Below are 19,366 nucleotides of genomic sequence, written 5' to 3'. Positions count from 1 at the left end.
CAGTGACGGTTGAATTTAATTGTTTCCAATTAATTACTCCCTTTGGACATTCCTCAAAGAACAGTTTTGTTGGCAGAACAATTATACATATCTATACTTCCTTGTCTTAGTTTTAAACAAGAATTTATAAAAATGATATGACCAGCAAGACAAATGCAAATGAGCACGCCTTTCAGGTTTAAGCCAGCATTTCACGTCTCACTAGTGAAAAACTGAAAAACATTAGTTTACTTTTCGATAGTGAAATACAAATGATCATGATCATCTTCTTCTTCTTCAGGTGCCATCTCCGCTACGGAGGATGGCAATCATCATAGCTATTTTAATTTTTTTATTCAGTAGCTCTAAATAGCTGCATCCAAACCATTATCTTAGGTTCTTGAGCTATGAAATTCGTCTTCTTCCGATGCTTCTTCTGCCATCTATCTTTCCTTGCATTATGAGTCGCAGGATGCCATACTTCTCGCCCCGCATCACATGTCCGAGATACTGTAGCTTTCTTTCTTTAATTGTAAGTTCAACTTCCTTGTGATCAAAAAAAAATTTTTTCTTGTCTTATAGCTTTTGATTTGCATAAGAAAATCTGATAATTAGCAAGAATTGAGTACACTAAACTAGTGAGTATTATAGAAAGTTTCTGACTCTCTTCAATAAGATTAACGTGTACCCCAGAAGCCCTACAAGAATCGCAGAACAGAACCAAAGAAGTATAATGAAATCTTTAGTAATTTCGGGCATTTGATAGAATATGTCATGGAGCAATAAAATAAAGCTAAAATAATATCGAAATTATACATCCATATCTTGCATCTTATTTATTAAAGGTACTCTTTGGAATTAAAGAATTGGAGAACTAATTTTCATCAATAAAAATACCTCCCAATTTTCGTTTCGTTTTCGGATACCATCTTTCTGGATGTCTAAGCTATTACTTTATATTTTTATTGACTTTTCTGGACGTCTTTGTTGTATTGGAAAAATATAGCCCTTGAAAGTAGAGTATCTCCAGAAACTCAAGACATAATTACCGACAATGTCATATTTTGAAAAGTAGGAAAATACTTGTGAAGAGTAACGGATGAAAATCAATGTTTAAAAAGTTAAAACTAGGACTATATGTATAGCAATAAAAAAAACGTCATATTGGAACAAAACTCCGAATTGCACAAACCACGAATAGTTTTATAAAGCTACTCAATGCCCTGGGATCCATATCTCGATTTACTGTAATACCTATAACTATAACAAGTAAATAAGTATTAAAATAAATATACATTTAAAAACATACATTCAAACAACAAATATGTTATCCTCCAATAATTAATAGTAAGGGTGGGATACTCGTTGTATATGCAGAAATAATTTAGCCTAATTGCATAGCATCAAAAATTGAACACGATTTAATATTGGCGGATTAATAAGAACAGTACGTGAAAAGGAAGAAATATTTCAACGCAGCTACAGATGATACGTCCTTATATTTTATCAGTTCGTTTTATTTGCTTCAATTTAATATGATACGTATCAAAAATAAACGGAGACAAAGAAAACTTTGCTTTACCTGTAACGATATTAAAAAATATTATTTTCTCTAAATTGAAAGCGATTTCCCACCACAAATGAGGGCATCTCGCACCGCAATATAACAATGTATTAGCATGTTTAAATATTTAAGAGTTTTAAGAGTAAGAAGGGCCGAAATCGCATTAAGGAAATTCGTATAGATAGCAGATCGCTGCGGTCGGGTCTACACCGTATAAATTCACCCCCCTCGTTTGTCAGAGTAAGCTTTTAAACATCCCCTGTCATCCTTTTAAAACCCTCTCGTGGGGTGAAACCTATCTTTAATCTTGGCGAACGATTTTGCCGTTATGTACACTTTTTGTATAACAGTATATCGAAGATATCTGCGGAAGATTAAATTAATACGGATATTCTTGACTCAGTTTGATATGAGGAATGATTTGCATTGAGTATTTCGAAAGATTTATTATCTTGTTTACGTAATTTTCAGACTTTTTTAATTTACGGTTGGTAATGCGTAATCATGCTAGGTTATACGAGGTCATTTGTGTTGTAAGGACATATCTACATTTTCGCGTTTCTCATAAAACACAAATGGTTTTGCTTTTTGTAAAATTAGAATAATTTCACTTTTCATATTTGCTATAAGATTGCTGTAAAAGTGTTTTAGTGAAATATAAATTTAAAAATTTTCTCTAAATATATATCCAAAAGGAATTTGCAAAAAGACAAATTAAAGACTAAAGCAAAAACAAACTGCCAAATTATAAAATATGAAGTGAAGAGGCAAATTATAAAAAAAAGTGTTTGGATAAAGAATGTAGCAGATCTAGAGAGAGGAGAATCCAAGGCAAGACAAAGAATGTTCATTTATAATAAAGCCAATGAGTAGAACTACAAAGAAAAACGAAGACAGTTGAAGAAAAAATGCAAAGCGTGAAAAAGACATTAAAATAAAAAAAAAATTTCAAAGAACAGTTCTAAAATGAAGTCTTTCTACAAAAAAATGAGTAAGATAAAAAGGATTAACAGAGCAATTCGTATACGAGATCAAACGAATTAATACTACTAAGTAAGACTGATCGTGTAATGTCCGAATGGAAAAGTTTCTTTGATGGACTGTAAAATATACATGAAGAAGAAGTAGATACCGCACAAACAATATAAGAATACAAATATATTCATAACAGACCAACAAAACCAGCAATAATGGACACAATTCAAGCTCTAGACAACAAATAAACGCCTGAAAGCAAATGGGATACAGATTATAGACTACAACTTATTACAGATTAAAACTCCTTATCTAGCCCTGTTATCTTAATGTTTCCACAGCCTTGAGAGGGCTTTTGGTTTTTCCCTAACAGCTATAAATACCACAGCCTTGTGAAATCTTGCCTGTCTTTCGACTATAAGTCAGTAAGTCAGCCTTAAATTTGGCTGAATGTCCCTTAACGTCTCTTTATCCTGGTGGATTTCTCCACCATTCCAAAGGCTTTTCTTGTACCCATTTATCAATTGCTGCTGTAGCAAATGAGATAATTTTAGAATTGTTGACGCAGATAAAGTGCTTTTAGGTAAGCAACTAGCAAAATTAATTGAATGAATTTAAAAAAACATAGAGAAGATTCTAGTAAAATGGTCTTATGGACGTATTTTCTTAGCTCATAAAAAAGGAGGAGCAATGCTTTGCGAGAACTATAGAGGTATCGCTCTGCTTGACAAAATAAGTGAAAAAAAATTTTGTTAGCATAGTATCAAGCTGACTTCTGGACCATCATATCTACAATGGATCTAATTTTTAAGCCAAGCCTTAATGAGCAGCTTTTAAAAAGCCTCCTTGAGCGACAGCTGGAAGAAAAGCATGAGCTGAGCGACAGCCAATATGGTTTTAGAGCCAAAAGGTCCACCATAGAAGTGACCTCTTTAGTTACGGAGGATATAAGGAGATGGATGGCTCTCATCCTGCTTAACGTCAAAAATGCCTTTAACACGGCATCATGGAAGAAATCATGTCCAGGCTGACAGAATTGGGCGTTAGTGAGTACCTGATCAATTTGGTTGACAGATACTTTACTGACAGGTCCATAAGGGAAAAAGATGCCAGCATCAGGTTATCGTAGGGTTTGGTACTAGGTCCCAAACTGTAGAATGCTCTGTACGGCGGGATGCTGAGACTATAGGTGCCAAGCGAACGATCTACAGCTAGCACTTCAGAAAACTGAGATGTTCTGGAGAACTCTAGTTCTCCAAGGAAGCCGGGATAAATCCTCTCTTGGCTTTATAGTGTAAGAGGTAGAGATTGCAAAATTTGTGATCGGTACTGTATTGGATTAAAAAATCTGTACCAGTTTGGAGATACTTGTTGCACACAGTTTCCACCCTGTTGGCAATAAGGACAAAATAATCTAATAGTAGGTAAACTGTTATTATTTGGCTGGTACTCATAACAGCAATTTTTTTTACTTTTTTAATTTAAACTTTTTTAAACAGTCTAAGAAAAGAAGAAATATATTTGTTAATATTACGATTGATATTATTTTTAATACATATTGGGTATTTCAGGATTTGATTAAATCCTGTATAGTTGATTTTCTCATAAACTTAGTTCTATGGCATGTGTCGTTGTTGCTCTAAAGTATTCAATTATTTTGATGATTAAAAAAGTTAGATTAGACTAAATAAATCATATTCGATACCTCTACATAGCCAGTAATTTTAAAATAATACCCCTGGCTACTACAAGCTATATCATTAAATGCCAGATCGAAGTCTTAGCGCAAATAACGTCATTACCTATTCTTGTAAGTAATCAGCAGGGTAAACAGAAGATTTAAAAATAATGACGGTCTCTTTCATAAAGCATTGTTATCCTCCATCGCATGCTACAAAAAATATCTCTGATATCAACATTTAAAACCCCGTATTAGCGTTCTCTTTTAAAGGCTATTTTTCTACATGGTCTCGGCTCCCTCATAACACCCTTTAGACTCTCGGGAAAACGCCGCCTCAAAGAAAATTCACCTTTACTCTACGTGCACACTTGGTAACTTTTGTGTTTTCACGTTGGTAATTCTAGAGTGTTAATACAACTACGAAATGGCCACTAATGCTCCGAAGGTGTTTGGGTTATTTCGGTTTGTCACGCGAGCCGGTTATATGGGGCCCCACAGGTCTGGCTTCGACAAAGATTTCCAAGTATAGCGATATTTGCTAGTAATTTACATTGGATGCGGTTATTAAATGTGTTAATTTATACCAGCATTTACTTTACTGTTACGGGGAACATTATTTAGTATTTAATTGATAAAAATTGTTTCCAAGAATTGAGCTAAATATCTATGCGTTGGAGAATCAGCACCTAACATAGAAATAGAAAGCCATAAAATCATACCATGTCAGGAATATACATATTTAGGAAGCCTGATATTCTATGAAGAAACGTCTCATAGAAATATACAGAGTAGAATATCAAAAGGGAAAGCAGCAATCCAAAGACTAAATTTATTATTCTGGTCGACGAAAATTAGACGGAAAACTAAATTATCAATGTATAGGTCCACTGTAGAGCCTATCGCATGGTACAGCTTAGCGTGTTGGCAAGTAAGCAGGGAAAAGATTGAGACAGTGTAAAAGAAATTCCTTAGAAGAGCGAGGAGACTAGTAAAGTTGGAATATAGAAGAAATCAAGGCGTTAGACAACAGATGGAAATAACAGAAAATATCACCGATACAATAATACCCAGCTTATATGAGATTGACAATTGGAATGAAGGAATTACAATAGATGACCAAACAGAGCGTTAAAATATCATCCTGTAAATAGAAGAAACTGTGGATGATTAAACATAACATGGAAAAATGGAATCGAAAATGCAATGAGGGAAAGCAACCTGGAAGAAAACTATTGGTAAGAAAGAAGAAGATGGAGGTTAAGATGCATGTTAAAGTATCGTATGAAACATGACAACGCTGACCATTCGAAAAAAACAGTTAATAATCGAGGCCCCAAGTTATAGAGATATATCTAAAGCGTATCTTTTACGTTCTTGAGTAAACCATAAAAATTTATATGTACTTAAAAAATTGTTCTTACCAAATTTATATTTTTGTATGTATTAGAAGTTATGTATGTTAATTTAACATGTATTTAAACAAAAATTAAATTATTTTTATTACCTATTATTACCTATTAAATGAGGTAATTTTGACAAAGAAGTTCTGCTTCTACATATTGTCATTAAATGATATTTCTTTGAGATAGCCAGTTCATGATTTTAGCATACCACTAGGCTGTTGTTGGCGACGGTTCCAATTTCGACTATGGTAAGATGCATTGTCCATAATGACGACAGAATTTACAATATGTTGGTCATTGACTGATGAATTTAAACCAGTTATTAATAAACAATATGAAGAGAATTCCCAAACAATTAAAAAAAGTGGAATTGTGTTTGAAAGCAAACTAAAGCATCTACTGTTTTATATTTAGATATAAAGTTTGAGTGTTGATAAAATGAATTATTTATTAAATGATATTGAAGTTTTTAATTCTATAAAATTTCTATTTTGTCTGAAATATGGTACCCTTTAGAAGAAAACAGGAATAAAATTGGTTTTTTTTTGGCGCTAATTTAAACGAGTTTTATGAATGACCTCTCTACTTACCCGATTAGCCCAACAACGCCCCTGTTTTCTGCGGGGTCTGAACGGGGTTACATCGGATGTTATGTTTTATTTACCCTAGCGGCCGTAGCCGCCTTCATATCGATGGAAAAATAGTGGTAGTTTGTCGCCGCTCACGAAATTTTTCTACCCATCAAGATGATTGAGAACGTCGTTATGGCTTTAGAATAAAAAAAAACGACGTGGAATGTTTTCTTCCCGTAGTTACTGTTGGATTTATTACTGGGAAATTCTCGCACGCACCAGGAAAATTGTGAAAAGTGACAAGTTTTTGGAAGGTTATGTATATTTATGCTCAAGAATGTGCGAAATATTGATTAGTTTTCCTCTTATCTGATACCTCAAATGTAGAATTAGGTTTCAAGATAAGCTAATATCATAACAGAATAATTCAAATTTTCAGCTAAACCGTTTTGACAAAAAAAAAAACATTATTTATTACTTCAGTTTTCTTTTTCCTTAATATTATTTTCAAGAATATTTTTATCCATTCAAAAATAAAAAAAAATTCTTATCTTAGATAAATAATTAGAAGAATTGCAAATATCTCTTTTATTAGTAAAATTAACATGAAAATAATAAGAACAGAAGCTCAACTAAATATTGAAACTTGACAAGCTAAAAACAAAAGTAATAAACTAAACTGAGCTATTTAAACTGAAGATATAGGCCTCTGTAGCCTCTTCTTTTGTTAACGCTTTTGACGATTTTACCCATGACCAAATTGAAGAGCATGGGGCTCAATGAATCACCTTGTCTTATTCCGCTGCCTATTTTTATAAGTTCTGTAAGTTGTCCATCTATTCTGACTTCCATTTTGTTGTTTTGGTAGATATTTTCGATAGTTTTTATAATATTTAGGGGAAGTTCTCTATTATATAGAAAATGGATTACATATTTGAGTCTTACTCTGTCAAACGCTTTTTTCAGGTCAATCAGACACAGAAATGCTGGTCTATTATACTCTAGTGATTTCTCAGTAATTTGCTTTAGAAGACAGGACGTTCTTGTGTAAATAATTTATTTATTCTACAACAAATAATTCAAGAAAAGATCAAATGAAACCAGGACAAATATATAACTTTTATTAACCTAAAAGGGCATTCGGCAGTGTACCTAGAAATAAACTATTGTAGTCTTTAAATATCATTGTTAATAACTCCTATCCAATTCAAATCATTGACGAACTGTACACAAATAACATATCTTACGTAAAACTGGCAACCTGATGTCAAAATCTTTCTACATAAAAAAAGGCTTAGACAAGGATGAAGTCTCTCCATTGTTATTCAATTTTTATATAGAAATAGTCCTAAGAAATTGGAAAAAGCCCTGCCAAGGAATGGATGTCCATGTCTTCACCTTAAGTTTGTAAGAATGTAAACTTACTGTGTAGTATTAACCATTTGTATGAATAAATATTGTTTTGTAAGCATTTTCACTTTGGCATTTGGGGAACTTACCTAACACTCTAATGGTGGCAGCAAATGTGTTAAGAAATAGAATAAGATAAAGTAGTTGGACCACATGATACCTCTGTGAAAGTGTGGACAGACAATGCACAAAAAATCAAACTACTTAGTTGTACATCATGAAAATATGGAAGAGAGTAATGGATACGGATACGTAAAGTAACAGAAATATCCGAAAATCGTATTGGATTTCTTTTTTTGTTCATATAAAGAATTTTATTTATAGTATTAAAGTTAAACTATAATATAAACCGTCTAAGACGTTTCTAAATTGTTAAACTACACCAGTTTTCAATTAATCTCATATTTTATATGTCCGCTCCCAGTAAAACATCTAAGTTTAATTATCTTGGATAACTGCGCCGAGTATAGCTAAAAACTGTCAGTTTTTGTTGCAATAACGAGTCAAACGCCGGCACATAAAAACTCTCTAGGCGAACGATGTTTATCTCCCAGACAATCATTAAATGCAGTGAAAACTTAGTTTGAAGCTCGATGTTGAGCATACCTTTCGTTTAAGACGTAACCAGCGACTCGCGATGATAGCAATAAAAAGACTTATCACCTGATTTTATGCTTACCTTCATCTTCAATCAACGCTACTAAAATTACAATTTCAATTTACTTACCTCCCGACGACTCACATCTAAAACAGTAAGTTGGGGGCAGTATAATCATAGTGCAGTAAAATTTGTCAGTCAATTTTAACTTAGAAATAGTGGGTATTGACATATAACAACTTATAAACAAGATAACCTCTACAAGTTATTCACACGAATAATAACAAATAGCAAATAGACTGGTCAAAACTTAGATTTTTACCAATCTAGAGAACAGACAGGTTTTAGGAAAAACTTTGGCACTAACGACCACCTCCACTGCATAAAAGGAATTATAAAAAAATCCATCAAATACAACCGACCATTGGCCCTAGCTCTCATAGACTTTCGCAAAGCATTCAATCCCATAGAAATTAACAGCGTAATAACTATTGCATACTTTTGATGCAACCAGATGACAAAAATGGATGGAGACTGTGGAAATCCTAGACTTTAGTAAATCAAGCAGAAGAGTACGGTGCTTAATTAAAAAATTTTGTCATAACAGACATCCAACTAGAGACAAAGTCAATAGTTCCCAATAGAGTGGCCTTCCACACTGTAGCAACCCCAAGAGCACCTAGAGACCGTTACCACATTACAAAAGTAAAACAAGAACTAAAAATACTGGAGTCGGGATGCCCATTACTTCTGAATACTCTGACAAGTTTACTCAAAAAAAAAATTGTCTCAGCAACATTAGAAATTAAGTCTGGAAAGGCAACTGTCTCCTATAAACTTCACGTGGAATTTTTACTTTTCTGTGGCAAGTAAGCTAGGAAATGGCTGGCTAATTTCTATATAGGTATCTTATAATCAAAAGAAATCTTCACTTACTTAAAAAGGAATATCTTCATTACACAGAACAGATTCTATCCCTAACAACAAATAATAAAGCAGGTTTTCAAACAAAAGTAAAATATTCGTGGCTTTCATTGAATTATCAGCTGCATATGATATCGTCTGGAGACAAGGACTAATCTGCAAACTACTCTGTGCCATTCCGTGTCAAAAAATAATTAAACTGATAAAAAGCATGCTCATCGATAGACCCTTTTAAGTCATATCAAGCAATTTTAAAAGTGACCAAATGACGTACAGCAATGGACTGCCGCAGGGATCTGTTTTGCACCCTTACTGTATAATTTATACATCGCGGATCTGCCTAGGATAACTACGCATAAATTTAGCTACGCTAACGACTGGGTCATTGCAGCAAGTCATAATAACAATAACGGATGACCTTGCCATTATGAAAGAATAATTCCGCCAACAAAGGCTACAGTCTAATGCAATGAAAATCAATGTGTGCGGTCTCCATCTAAAGAATATCCAAGCGAACTCAGATTGAAATTAGACTTCTTCTTCTTTCAGTGCCTATTCGTTCCGAATATTGGCAATCATTCTGGATATAATTATTTTATTGACTGATGCTTTAAATAGATTCGTTGTTGTTGTGGAGAACCATTTCCTCCAAATTAGACTACTGACTCCTAAAGAATACCAAAATATCTTGGAGTAACTTTAAGTTTTAAAGAATAGGCAGAAAAATTAAAAACAAGAAATAATTTAATCCAAAAGCTATGTGGCACCACATGGGGTCCCTTAACTTCAGTACTCAGATCATCTGCACTCGGATTTGTATTATCAGCAGCTGAATAAGCTTACTCAGTATGGCTTAATAAAAAACACACGAAGATTGTTAACACTTCATTAACAAGCAGGCACTTCAAATTATCTCAGGGGCAATAAAACCAACACCGAATTATTGGCTTCCTATTTTCAGTCATATCACAGTGCCGAAATTACGAAGTTATTTTTAGAGAATATAGAAAAATCCAGGCTTACTATCAAGGTTGATTCCAAAATGAATATACTGCGCTCAAAAGATCAAAAAGTTTTGAAGAAGATATAAAAGAAAAAAAGATACTGGAACGACAAGTAATAAAAAATAATATATCTTTAGCAAGACCTACAAATAAGCAAAGTGGAAGAAAAAAACAGTAAAACCACAAAAAAAGTTGTTGACTGATGAAGAAACGGTAGGTTTTGGTAAAAATATCTAAGGTGAATTATTTAAAATTGAAAAGGTTAATGTTCTTAGATGAGAGCCATGTTTTGTTAGAGCGGTCTTGTGTTTTTTAGAGTAAGTAACAACGAAAACTTCATGATAGCTCATATTATTCAAACATTTGAACAATTGTTGAAATTTAGTTAAAGAAGGCGTTTTGAGAAAACTTTCTTAAAAAGGATTGGTTATCGTGTGCCAATATAAGACAAAATGAAGAAAGAATGACTGGAACATAGATAGCAAACTAAACTAAGAAAAGTTGATGCATATAGTCCAAGACTGTTACTAAATTGGCTCCATGTTACATATCCAAAGACATGATCCAATATTTCAAGGACAAACAGATCAGCATTAAATTACTGGAAAAACCGATCTTAATTCGATTGCAGATAATATGTGGTTTATTATTAAAGATAAACAGCAGCTATATATTTGAAACCAGCAAATTAAGACCATAAAAACTTGTTTATTACATGCTAAAACATGTCCAAACTCCTAAAAGCTGAATAAAGTTTTTCCGAGTAAATCAATTCAGATTAAATTGATTTCTTGTTTTTTTTTACTATAAATAAATAAAAAATTATCATTTTTCCATCATTACAGTACTCTGTACTGTATAATTCTGTAAGGGCTTTCTTGAGAGCCATAAATATCGGACTTTATAGACTATGGTTTCTTGGGGATTTTTCCATTATTTGAAGATTTCCAAGGTATGGACTAAAGATCTTCCTGCTGTAAATCCGCTTTGTTTTTCCCATTAATGAAATTAGTTTTTCATCTTTTTTTATATTAAAACATATCCTACATTCCATACCTAATCTTATCCCATAGATCAAAATTTTTTTTCCCAGAGTTTAAAAATCTATCTATCATATTATTATGTTTATCAATATTTTACGTAAAATTTGTAATACATTATGAATACTTCTTAAAGTGTATTTATTCGAGCAGTTTTCCAAATTTTACCAGACTATAATATAGTGCGGCTTCACAAAATTTTACGAGATCTTCATAAAATAAACTGTTATCTTTTCTGGAATCAATAAAAAAGGCGCAATTAGTGAGGTATTTCGGTTGAAGGTCCTTAATGTGCGGTTTAATTACTCGGGACCACCGGTGGTGGCGATAAAAGGACTATTTGTCACTAAAAATACTAAATTAGGTGCTACTCATAAGGCCGGTCAAATTTAGTACTTTTGTGCCAACCATCCAACTGGAAAACAGTTTGTTTGATAGTTCATATTGGAAACGCGGGAATGTTTAACTAAATTGATGTTATAATACATTGTCTCAATTTTTCTGTATATGTACTTCGTCTTCTTTCAATATATCTTTGTTCTTTATTTTGTGAAAGACTTTTAAAAACAGCTTGAGTAGATGGCTCATTAGGCTTATGGTCCTATAGTCTTTATAAACTTTTGCTCCTGATTTTTAGAACAATGGTACGAACTCCGATTTGAGCCACTCTACTGGTATTTTTCCTGCCTTGTACGTTTCATTAAATATTTCAGTTATTATTTTTATTTGTTCTGCCTCTAATAGCTTTAGCAGTTCTGCAGGAATTTCATCAAGTCCCGGTGCTTTTCCATCCTTCATTTGTCTGATGGCTGCCGTTATTTTTTCTAGTAGGATTTCGGGACCTGAATTTTTTTCAATGTGGGTTCTTGTATTATTCTAAGGTCGTGGAAAAGTTTCTCTAAGTATTCTTCCCATACTTTCTTTTTATCTTCTTTGACTATCTATCATATTTCTTCATCGACTTTCTTGTAACCTTCTTCATTTCACTTACACTTCTTCTTCTTCTTCAAGTGCCATCTTCGTTCCGAAGGTTGGCGATCATCAGGGCTATACGTATTTTCGAAACTGCTGACCGAAACAATTCGTTGCTGCTACAGCTATACCATTCCCGTAGATTCTTTAACCAGGAGTTTCGTCTTCTTCCTATGGACCTTTTTCCTGCTATTTTCCCTTGCATAATTATTCGAAGCAGTTCATATCTTTCGCCTCTTGTAATGTGTCCCAAGTATTGCAGTTTTCGTTTTTTGATCGTAAATATGACTTACTCACTTACACTACTAACCTTAAAAAAGATTGCATTTTGTATTGTATTTTATTCGAAGTTTATCTCGGGTGGGGATGGGGGAGGTGGGATATTTTTATCAAGTCGTGTAGGCAAGAAGATACCAATATTTATAATTTTTCTGTTCGAATAGTACTTGAGTAAAAACCATTGCAATCGACGGCCATTAAAAAAAAAGTTTTTTTAAATTGAGTTAATTTTACCCATTAAATTACATACTCATAAAAGGGCTATTTAATAATGATATGCCCGTGCGGTTTCTGGGAAAAGCTTTAGCTCGAATGTATGAAATATCCTGTGCGTTTGTTGAAACTTAAAAGAATTAAAGTAAAGTGTAATGCTCCTGGCTTTTATAAGCCATGGTAGTAGTTGTTATCCGACGTTCATGAAAAGCGTTGTGAGTGTCGACAAGTAAATTAAAATCGCGCAAAGCGAGCCAAGAAAAAAGAAGAGGTAAAACAAATGGAACCTAACCTAATTTAGAATTCTCCACGGCAAACGCTGGGCCTGACGCGTCGTTTTTTTGTTTTTCGTGTTAAGCCCGTGCTAAATGCATAATATATGGTGTAGAACATGTCTTATTCAAAGACGGACTCGCCCCGCCTAAGGGCGTGCCAGCAGCCGACTTAGGGGAGCACAGCGAATTTGTGTGTGTGTGAGTGTGTATATACATGTTTATAGGAGTGAGTGTTAAACTAACCCTCGGAATTACTGGCGATGATTCATGGCGTACAAAAAGTTTTCCTTCAAGAAACAGAATCTTGTTAACAAAATGGAAGTAGAAGAGTTTCTATTATATTTCACTTAATAAATCACTGTAGAAATGTGCTTATGTGCAAACATGTTCAACAATATTTCAGACCATTAGAGTTTTACAAAAAATTAAACGTTAATGGCTTTTGGTCAAGTTGATAAATTCAAAATATCTTTTTTACTATTAACCGATAGATTAGACTAACGATTTAAGAGAATGAATGTGACATTTTCTGTATAAAAGTTTGATAATAATTTCATTTCATGCGATTGGCTGTATAATCAATGGTCCAAGCCAAAAATCTCTGCGTTTATCGTTTAGTAAACAGTTCAAGGAATTTAACTATCTAATTAAATAAAATTTAAAACTTACGAATCCGTGCTTATCCGAAATATTATTGGTTAACTTGAGTTTATGGAAAGATACCACTTTCTGCATCCACTGTTCGCCCGTTGACGGACTATCGGGGTGGATATACATCCTCTTCGGCATTTCTGGATCCGCTTTACCAGCCACCATCCATCGGCTGCAAATATCGAAGGTGAATAGTTTAATAATCAGTCAATAAATGTTAGGAAATTTACTACGGTTGTGTTAGATTCTAAATTGGTTTTTGGAGATAACTACAAAATATATTTAAATTTTCTACAGCAAACGTTGAGTCATAAACCAAACGTCAACTTTCAGAAATACTAAAAGGGATTTAAAACAAAAACTGTAAGAGTGGAGACTGGAACAATAACAGATAATTTGAAATGTTCATTTAAAGATGGAGTTAGTACCTTACATTCCACGAAATATCTATTTATTTAGCATAAGTGTCTGATAAAAGCTTTATTAGCAAATATTTAATGATTTTAATAAGTGTGTATGGCCAAATATTTTTGCCATTAATAACTTTTTATGTATAATAGATAATAAGTACCAATTTAAGGTTTCATTCAAGCTTCTAGCAAACTCAATTTAGGAAAGACCTTAAATCGTTATCATTCTACAAAATGGTCTTTTAGTAAGGTAAAAATGACAGTAATCTGACAATTAATCAGTCTTTAAAAATACTCCCAAATAAACAAAGAAAAATGATTTAAGATCAGTGGCGCAGTATTTTCATTTGGAATGCTGAACTTCAACTGAAATCAGTCAGAGCTGATTTCAACAATATTGTGATATTCAGGTTATGGTGACGTAATAACATAATTACAGAATGAAAGAAAAATATCCTCATTTGGTAAGGAAAAAATGCTTTTTCACCAAGATAATATACTTGCCCAAAATTCTGCAACCTCTGTGGTGTATAACTTTATAAAATAAGTTAATAATAAGAAAATAGGCATAACTGACCAAAATAACTTTGAAAACTATGATAAAAACTGATTTAAGATTAGTGAAATAGTTTTTTATTTGAAAGGTTAAACATCATCTGTACTCAGGCATAGCTGGTTTTAACAATATTGTGATACTGTGATTAGAATAACATTAAAAATCCTCGTTTGGTTAAGAAAAAAATGCTTGTCACCAGGATAATGTATGCTCTAAAAGCTTTGACACAAAAATCATTGGCTTTATTATTAACAAAAATAAAATAATATCAAGTTGCCTTTGAAAACGGAAGTTTGTTTTTGAATTTTGTGTACTGTCAGTTGAGATTTAATAATTTTGAAGTTTGTTCTTTAAGATGTCATATAAATGGGAGATAAAAAAAGTATTTGCCTAGAAGTTGGTTGGGCGAGTATCCGAACCTGAAATCTGTAAAATATTCCAGAATAAAATCATTTCACGCAGAACCATTTATAAAACAATAGTGGAGTGCGAGCAGGAAATACCATGTCTGAATCTCCCAAAAAGTGGAACACCACATGAATTTATTGCACAGAGGTCAGAGAGATTGGCGAGAACTGCAAAAAATTAGGCTGCAATATCAACGAGGGGATTAGTTTGTCAAATACAGATCTAAGAGTACGATATAGTTAGAATTAAGCAGGATGGTCAAGCGCAACTCCATCATATACAATGATGCAGTCGTCAACTTAGGAGTACACCTTGCCAATGAAAAGATTATTATTTTAGATGACAAAAAGTATTTTACACTGAGTAATTTTGAAATGAAGGAAAACAATGGATTTTATACGCACAACGTAGAAGAATACCCTGGCAAGATTAGATAGGAACATAAAACGAAATTTGTAGCTAAAATCCTTGTCTAATACGCAATTTCTAACAGAGGTGTATCCCGACCTTTTGTGAAGAAAGTGAGGGTGAAACCTTGAATAGTCGAGTCATATTGATAATTGCATTTCCAAATTGCTTCAGTATGTTCACGAACATCATGCTAATGACCATATCATGTTTTGGCCAGACCTAGATTTATGCCATTACTCAAGAGGTACACAAAACTGACTTCAAACACACCTCATCTCAACAACTTCCAGCCAATTTATTCCGTTGGTATTTTCAGAAATCGTTCATTTGTCAATTACACTTAATAATTTATTAGCTTAAACTTTAGACCAATAACGACATACGCGACAGAAACACGACCTGACACAGAGAGGACAAAAAGGATGTTAGAAACAACAGAGATAAAAACAGAATAATTGATGGTAAAATACTATAAGACAGAGCTAGAAGTACAGATATACGATGTAGATGCAAGTTGAAAAACATCAAGAACTAGGTAAGAAATAGAAGAGTAGAATGGAACGATCATATAATCCGAATTACAATAAATAGAGTAGTAAAGACGGCAAGAGACGGTTCCCCAATAGGAAGACGATAAGTAGGAAGACTACGAAAACGATGGAACGACAACTTTCTGGAGACACATTCTGGAAAAACAGACAGAGTCATGTCTACATAAAAGGAAGAAGAAGAGGAGATGATAGTTATATTCATAAACTTTTCCAGGACATACGTAAAGTCTATATTTTTATTGATAAAAACTTTTTTTACAATTTCCTAAAGGGTACAGGTTAAGGAGAACTTGGGACGTAACCGAAGGTGTTCCCTATTTTGTTGTTGTTTTTTTTTACTTAAAGAGGCTACTAGAAGTCATTCGTCAACTTGTTTTATGTGGACCGATCGGTTCCAAACCTCACCAGGGTAAAGGTATTTTGCAGTTAAAAACACATTGAAGTTGTTCTTAAGCACCTAGCTAAAAGAAGGCATTCACTAGCTATCAACAAAACGGCTATACGATGGACAATCCCTAAAATTTTCACAAATAGAAAGTGAGTGCTCTCAAATTTCTCCTTCAGAGCCGAATTCAATGCTACAAAGACCAGACGAGATTGGTTTTCTGTTGTTTCTCAATTGCATAGCACTAAGAAACCTGTACCAAGGTAAAAGTCTAGATAGAGCTAATCTTCATGCGTTTTACTAAAATAATAGTCCTATAATTCTGAAAGAAATTATTTTTGCGAATTAACTTGGTGTTTTATCAACGGACCGCCTTAACTTGTCCACAATGTTGCTATCCACCGAACAACGGTTGACCTGGAAGTGACAAAACTGTCTATCGAAAGCTGATTAGTCTTGGCTGTTAACGCAATTAGTCAACAACAGAATTTTAGTGCAATGCACTAGTTCTAAAGTTAACTGAAGACGTATAATATGGCTGCAGAAACAATAGTAGCTAGAAAACACACTTTCTGTCATTATTATCATGACCGAGTCAACTCATATACAAATACGAAATACAAATTCGATCGGCAATCGATATGTCAAATCCTGGTCTCGTCACCAACTCTCGTCCCTCGTCATTAGTGGATAATCAATTGTTTCGACACATCCAACCCACAAAACCCAGTTCCTGAAGACGCCTAAAGTAGAAGTCTCTCTTATAGAGAAAATTAACGACATCGACACAGTTGTTCTTAGAGTGTCCGGGCTTGCTCCCCAGTTACTTACAGTCAATTTTTTTACTAAAAAGTTTCTGATAGAGACTTTTTATTTTGTATCCTGACACTGGTGCTTATATTTATATATTAAAGACCCATCCAAAGATACTCGAGTCATTTAAGTTTCTCTTAAGGTTGTTGTTTAGTTTTATTCCATATGACTTAAATGGAAAGTATCGCTGACACAGTTTTTAATGTGGTAAATCATCCGGCTTGGGTTAACTTTATAAGTTCTAAGTTATATAATAAATTTAAAAGTAAAATCCGTCTTTTTTGGGAAGTGAAGATGGAAAATGAGTTGAGCTAATGCAGCTTGGACCAGGAACATAGCGGAATTCTTTATGGTATTTGGACAGATTGTCTTAAACAGTGTCAAGGTCTCTTTCGATATTAAGAAAGTCCTTTAATTGTACCACAATACTATTGTCGTTAGCATATAGGTAGTGTCTTAGACCTTTATTATTGACTGGTAGTTTGTTTATATATTGAATAGAGCTGGGGAAAGTACGTTTCTTTAGCAGAAAACTTTTTATATTTCTTTATCCACTTTTTCCTTTGTATTATTACGTAAAATCTCCTATTCTGTAGGAGGGACTTCACGGCCTTAGCAAATTTAGAGTATTATGTTTGTTTTTCTAGCAGATTTCTGTGGTTCACGATATAGGAGGCAGCTGTTAGGTGAGCTATAGATAATTAGACGATCTATTTACTATGTACAGTCATACGTTTGGTGTTTTTATTGATTATCAATCAAAAACATCTTGTGTACGTTAATTATTGGTACCTATTTTGAACAAGAATTTACAGTTTGCTAGAAAAATCGGTTTAAAACTTAGTTTTTAAAGTTTATTCTATAAAAACAAATGTAGATTTCGTGAATACGCATATTTTCTAATATAATTTACACGTAAATGAAAGGATAATATAATACTGCTATTAACACCGGTTTTTAAATACCTCCAAAGACCATAATTGTACTATCTGATGGCTTTCTAAAAAAATATACCTTGTACGTCATAGATTTCGAATTTCAACCATGCAGAGCAGGATAGTACAGCTCTTTTTGTTGAAAAGACGAGGTACATTTTTCAACCGTACATGCAAAACATTAATTCTAATTACTACTAACTACTAGATGTAAATGGTAATGAATGTTTTCAAGTGAAGAAATAACAATATTATACGCAATTTAAACAAAATGTCGACAATTTACATAACAAAAAAGTCAATTTTTACGGTGCTCACATTAGTCGTTGAGTAAATTCATGGCAATTAAATTGGCCGTGTAATTTTCGGGAGATCTATTTGTCACGAACCTTCTGCATATGGTCATTAACGTTGTCGAACAATGTTTTATGACTTGGTAGCCTAATTTTGTTATTTCTTCAAGGTTCTACTTTCAAAACGCATGCTTCGTGCTTTCTTATCACACCAGTAAGGGCCGTTTTTAGGAAAAACACGCCCCGAATGTAATAGTTTTCGAATCGCACAAACCGGTATCAAAATTACAACCAAAATCATCCTTTTCACCACGATTTTATTTAACTCGCCTTTTAAAACGACAACACAAATTAATCGAACGCAAAAACAAATAAACAATGGTTTGTTTTCTAAAAAATATGGGTCCAAAGAGGGTCCGAATATCAAGAATTATTTACATTTCAAATCTGACGTAAATCTTTCTAAGATGGCTTTACTGTAGATCATATCATTGGCAAGGAAATCTAAGTCTAATACATTGACCAATTTGAGATCGTTTTGAAATCTTTTCTTGTAGAATGTGCTATACATTTATATTTTTACTGTTATTCTGTTCTTTTAAGACCATAGTAATATCTATTACTCCTATTACCTATTTATCCAATTGGAGATCAATATGATTTGTCCTAGTAACCAAAGCAAACTTTAAATCTTCTTCACTTTTTTAAAGTCGTTAATAATGTACAATTTTGTGAACTTGCGATGCAATGTCTTCTCATCTATCTCAGACTATCCTTAATATTCCTCTATAGTTCAACAATAATTATTATCATTAACAGCTATTCCATTAATCGTCTGATGTAAGCCTTCCTTAGCTGTGTCAATTCATTTCTGTTCGTTGTTCTTTGCATCCATTCGTGACTTAATGTCATCAGTCAATCTGGTTTGAGCCTATGCTTCTCTTATTTGCTTTTAGTTACCATTCAACAATTCGCTTTGTCTTCCATTCTTTCTATGTGTCCTGCTAACATGGCAATCTTTTGGATTACATCTATTACTTTTGATCGGCTTCATATTTCTTAAT

General features: G+C 33.2%; 1 protein-coding gene across 1 annotated transcript in view; it reads right to left on the bottom strand.

The window, feature by feature from the left end:
• LOC140436395 (optomotor-blind protein-like) overlaps positions 1 to 19,366 on the bottom strand; it is a 349,186-nt gene that overhangs the window by 180,502 nt on the left and 149,318 nt on the right. Inside the window, 1 exon segment of the mRNA XM_072525156.1 lies at positions 13,559 to 13,712. Coding sequence (XP_072381257.1) covers positions 13,559 to 13,712 — 154 coding nt within the window.

Source organism: Diabrotica undecimpunctata, chromosome 3 (genome assembly GCF_040954645.1).
Source record: "Diabrotica undecimpunctata isolate CICGRU chromosome 3, icDiaUnde3, whole genome shotgun sequence".
Lineage (NCBI taxonomy): Eukaryota > Metazoa > Arthropoda > Insecta > Coleoptera > Chrysomelidae > Diabrotica > Diabrotica undecimpunctata.
Note: the sequence above shows the minus strand (reverse complement) of the source record. Positions and strands in the feature narration are given on the sequence as shown.